Source organism: Morus notabilis, unplaced genomic scaffold (assembly GCF_000414095.1).
Source record: "Morus notabilis unplaced genomic scaffold, ASM41409v2 Scaffold287, whole genome shotgun sequence".
Classification (NCBI taxonomy): domain Eukaryota; kingdom Viridiplantae; phylum Streptophyta; class Magnoliopsida; order Rosales; family Moraceae; genus Morus; species Morus notabilis.
Window position 1 is genome coordinate 37,317 of NW_010365682.1, and position 5,069 is coordinate 42,385.

At 34.2% G+C, this 5,069-nt stretch overlaps 1 protein-coding gene across 1 annotated transcript in view; it reads left to right on the forward strand.

The window, feature by feature from the left end:
• Positions 1 to 3,439: 3,439 nt before the first annotated feature.
• LOC112093623 (LRR receptor-like serine/threonine-protein kinase EFR) overlaps positions 3,440 to 5,069 on the forward strand; it is a 5,163-nt gene continuing 3,533 nt past the window's right edge. The window contains exon 1 of the mRNA XM_024172438.1: positions 3,440 to 3,852. Within this exon, the coding sequence (XP_024028206.1) occupies positions 3,440 to 3,852 (413 nt within the window). The remainder of the gene's footprint in view (positions 3,853 to 5,069) is intronic.

The following is a 5,069-nucleotide window of genomic DNA, read 5'->3' on the forward strand; positions in this document are numbered from 1 at the left end:
TTTTTTAACATCACATCAACTCCTTCAATCAACCAAATTTTGGTTCAATTCTCCCCTTTCTTGGCCGGTTATGGAAGGAGAAAATGAGAAGCAAAATTGTCATTAATTTCCCTTCAACCACTACCATCACATCACACCATAACTTGTAACCTTTTATCACACTCAACTAGCCAAATTTTGGCTCTATTTCTACTATACATGGCCGGCCAAGTGGAGAATGAGAGAGAGAAAAATAAATCCTACCCCTTGTACTTTTGTCCACTCTCTTAAGTTTCTCTTGAAACTGCTAAAAATTATACTGACTGTAGGTAAGTAACTTAGCCGACAGGAAATTCTAGTTTCTGACGATTCCTTTTCAACTGCTTATTTACAATTTAATATTAATTCCCGACTACTTAGGGATCACATTAAATTCTCACTCGCGTAATATCTTAAACTGTTTCAAGTCTTGAAATTAATTCTAGACTGAATAAATTCTAAATTTAACTTTTCTGCATTAAATCTCGGGAATGACGTTGTTTCTGACGGTGTCAAATCCCGAGCTCACATTGTACCCTTCTACTGTGGGTATTTATCTTCTGACTTTAACCTAGCTGTCTGGCAATTAAGGATTTTCTCTTCTTTTAAAATGTCAGTGCGTTTTTTTTATACGCTGCTAACATCACGCTGTGTTTGGAGGTTCTTGAAATTAAGATTCTCAAACTATACTTGTACTGAAAATTATTCCGCCTTAAAGTACGACGAGAATTTATCGATCGAATTTACTTGATCGAAAACATGAACTTAACATGAAATCTGCTACAGAATTTAGGAATACATATATTAATTCCATAAATCCTTCAGTCACGTAATATTTGTCTAAGAAAATCCTTGGCTTAAATACATAAATTGTATTATTTAAGGTCTGGGATTTTCTCAGTCATTACAAAAATAGGCTTTAATCACTCGCTTATTCAACAAAATACCGAGAAAATTAAATAGAGAGAACAAGCTTGAAATTTTATTCATAAAAACTGAACTCTCTAAAATAACAATACTTAGAAGCCTTTAAATAGGCAATTGAAAATACAAATAAATGAAACAAACTAAAAGGAAACAATCTCAAGACTAATTTTAGAAGCTAGAAAAGGAAACTAAACTAATACAAAATATTCTAAATTTAAAAATCATAATAATTCATAAATCAGACTAGAAGGTATACTAGAAGATATCATGAAACAACTAAAATAAATTCAAATTCAAATTTTGAAGTAAAACAACTAATAAATCGGGCAACTTCTAAATCTGCTCCTTTCACTATATCCAACACTCTCTTTTTTCTATATGTTTTTAATATAAATGACAACAAAAAAGATTAAGTGAGAAGAATTTAAAATTTAAATAATAAAATGAGAATTTTTAAAATTAAGAGGATATAGTAAAAATGACCTAAAAATGTAGGAGCATAGTAATAATAATATATGGTCTCGTTAATTTCACTAATTTAAATTTTAAATTTTAAATTTTTACAGTAAAAAATTTTCAAAAAATGTCACGTCTCGTTCATTTCATCTCTGTCTTTCTTGCTTTCCCTCTCCCTTTATCAATTCCAGTCTCTGACCCAAATTTTCTCTGTTCTTTTTGTTTTTCCTTTCTTTTCTGAATCTCTCTCTTTTGTTAACCAACGAACTCCTCTATCTCTTCTCTACCATAGGAAGGACACCGGAAACCAGAAAGATTTGAGAGTCCAACGTTGAAGGACGGATGCAACATTCAAATACATGAAAAAAGACGCAGGACAACCAGCCCGCTGGCACATATTGAGATTAGGGATCAACAAAATTGACAAGATGAAAACCCCCCTCCGACCACTTATTTACCTTTTGTTTTGTTTTGTTTTTTGTGAAACGTACTCGATTTTTTTCCGTGTCTAATAAAATGGGTATATTTTTCACCAAGATTGGATTTTCTTCTCTCTCTCTCTCTTCCCTTTCTTTCCTGTACAGTCTTGGTTTTGACATTGGTTTCCTTTCTCATGTTTAACACCGTTTTAAATATTTCTTTTAGTTTATTGGGGAGGCCTCTGTTTTTCTTACAGCAAGCATCTTACAAAGAAACCCCGACAAAAATCCCTCAAAAGAAAATAACAGAAATTTTTGTGTTTGATCAAATGGGTATTTGATTCTTAGCAAAAGAAAAAAAAAAAGGGTATTTTGATTTTCATCAAGATATAAACGTTAGTTTCTCGTCATATATATATATATATCTATATATATCTCTGGAGAGGGGTTGCTTCCTTCTGACCAGGTTCTTGTGACTGGAGATGACCAAGCTCGTGACATTGTGACAACATATGAACAAGACCCTCTTTGTGTTTTTTGAGGACTTTCAAAGTTCCATGCTGAAAATGGGACGTATAGGGGTCATCACAGGGACTAATGGTGAAATTCGTAGGGATTGTGGAAGAGTTAATTGAAAAAAAAAAAAAAAAAACACTACTAGAGTTGATTATCATTATACTTAGCTATTTAAGTTAAGATTAAGCTTCTTTGTTAAGAAATGTTGGGTTAAACAAATATCTACTTATTACAAAACTTTTTCTAATTCTCCTGAAGATGACTTGAAATACAAGGCACAAACAATCCCTTCCTGTAAAACTGTTAATCATATATTATTACATTCTTAATGTTTCTATTCCCACACAAAAGAGATTAGATAATTATATGTCAAAGTAAAGAAATAATTATAGGGAAGAAAGCAGGGGAGTAGAATGCATAAATGTTCTCATTTTAATTTGCTTCACCACAACAAAAATATAATCCTCATCAGCACAAATAATCAAATTTGTAACTTCATGTTTCCTGTATGCATAAAAAGAAATATTAAAAATCGACAGTTTGGTTTAAGGAACTAATCTGCTGCACTAATTACAGATCGGATCGGACTTGACAAATGAATCCATAAAATAATTAATTAACAAAGTCAGAACAAGTCAAGTGATTAGTATCAAATTAAGTAATTAACTGTACAAATATAAGTAAACAAGTCGTGTTCTTGCACATCGACACTCCCTATTTAGTCAGACAAGAAAAGTTTTATCAGTTTTGTGTCAGATCTATAATTGAACCATTGACCCCGGATCCATTCCCATGGGATTGAGAGAGTAAACTGTAGAATGTTGGCTTTTTAAAATTTCTGAAATAAAGTAGATCTATTAGCGACATTTATGAAAATCTACCGACCTGCACAAGCAACTAGAGGGAAATTAATTAATGGGGACCGTTCCCCAGTCTTATAAGGTTGTCATCATTGACAGACATGGTGGCCCCTCCTTGTTAGATTCACTTGACTATTCTCCTCTCTGTTTTCCAACGATCAACTGGCAAAAGAGAGCGTGAAGTCTGGATATTCTAATCTTCATATATACAACATTTGACAAAATTGGCTCCCTCTTTTACTCATGGCCATCACCAGAATGAAACTCCGAAACCGCACTAGCCCATCCACATTTTGGATCTTGTTCCTCCATGTCATACTTGTCCACTCACTGAGCTTATTGCAGCCTAAACGTGTCATTGCAAGTACACTAGGAAACGACACTGATAGGATTGCTTTGCTCAAATTCAAAGAATCGATCTCCAACAAGCCGCATGGAATGCTGAACATGTGGAATGACTCTGTTCACTTCTGTAGCTGGCCTGGAATCGCTTGCGGCCGCCACCATCAGAGGATAATAGCCCTGAACTTTAGCGGCTACAACTTGCATGGAACCATATCACCGTACGTTGGGAACCTCTCTTTCCTGAGGTCCCTTGACCTCACAGATAACAGCTTCTTGGGCGATATTCCACAGGAAGTTGGTCGTTTGTTCCTGTAGCGACCCTCCTTTGAGGCCGCCACTGTAACTAACTTCTTAACTTGTACTTACTGAAATTTTTTAAAATTTACGGAACATTTTTTTTTTAAAGGTCTTATAATAAACATAAGATACAAAATTGCTTTCTTAATTAAAATATTTAAACCTTAACATATCTGTTTCAGAATTATAATTAACAAAACTATTTATAACATAAATCTGATTGCGGAAATATTTGCGAGCGGTATCCATATCCCGAGCCCCACATCGTTCGTTCATTCGCCAGCAGTCCATCAGACATTATATGCCGGTTGCTTACCTACAGTATAAACATTCTATAATGAGCTTTCGCTCAGCTAGTAGGAACTATCTCTCGCAAAATAACTGTAAGTTCACATGAATAAATATGCATGAGCCAATTATGCTTAATTATGATGTCTTATCAGAATCTTATTATCTTATCTTATCTTTCTTACTAATGGCCCTGAGTGCTCGTACCACTTGCGCGCAATCATCGGGACGTGAGGGTTTGCAAGGTCCCCCATGACACCGTGATTATAACTTGAATGCCTCCCTTGAGTCGGAGGACATCATTATTATTATTTTTTTCTCTCTTGTGGAGCTTGAGTTACCTCCCTTGTGGAGGCTGGTACGGCACTCAACTGAGATTACTCTTATAAGTTCCTCTTGACTTATTAAGGTGTATGCAATATGACCTAGCATAACATACTATATCATGTACTCGAACACATATAATTCGGGTGTACTGCCTAAGTGTATGTAGTATAACATAGCATAGCATTCATAACATTAAATGTACTCAAACATATATAGTTCATGTGTACTGTTTACTTTAAAATCTATTTATACTGTAGGCGAGATTCCTACTTACTTGATTTTCAAAGCTGGAATCCCTTTTTCGCCTATCAGCCTAGTCTCTTGCTTTCTTCTGAAAATGAACACCCATTAAGAGTGTGAGATTAACTATTATTTGCTATTTTATTTTAGCAACTTATGAAGGAAAATCTAACCATTTCCATAAGGCATATATTCCTTTCCTTTACTAAAGGATAATAAAGATTAATTTATTAAATCTTCAAAATCTTATTTTCCTAAATTTCCCTTGGTATGATATTAAGGCCCAATTCGGCCTAGGACTTATACATGGCATTCTAACTTTTACGCCGCTGAAATTTATACTCCAACGGAGTCTCTTAAACTAATGTGGACGTTG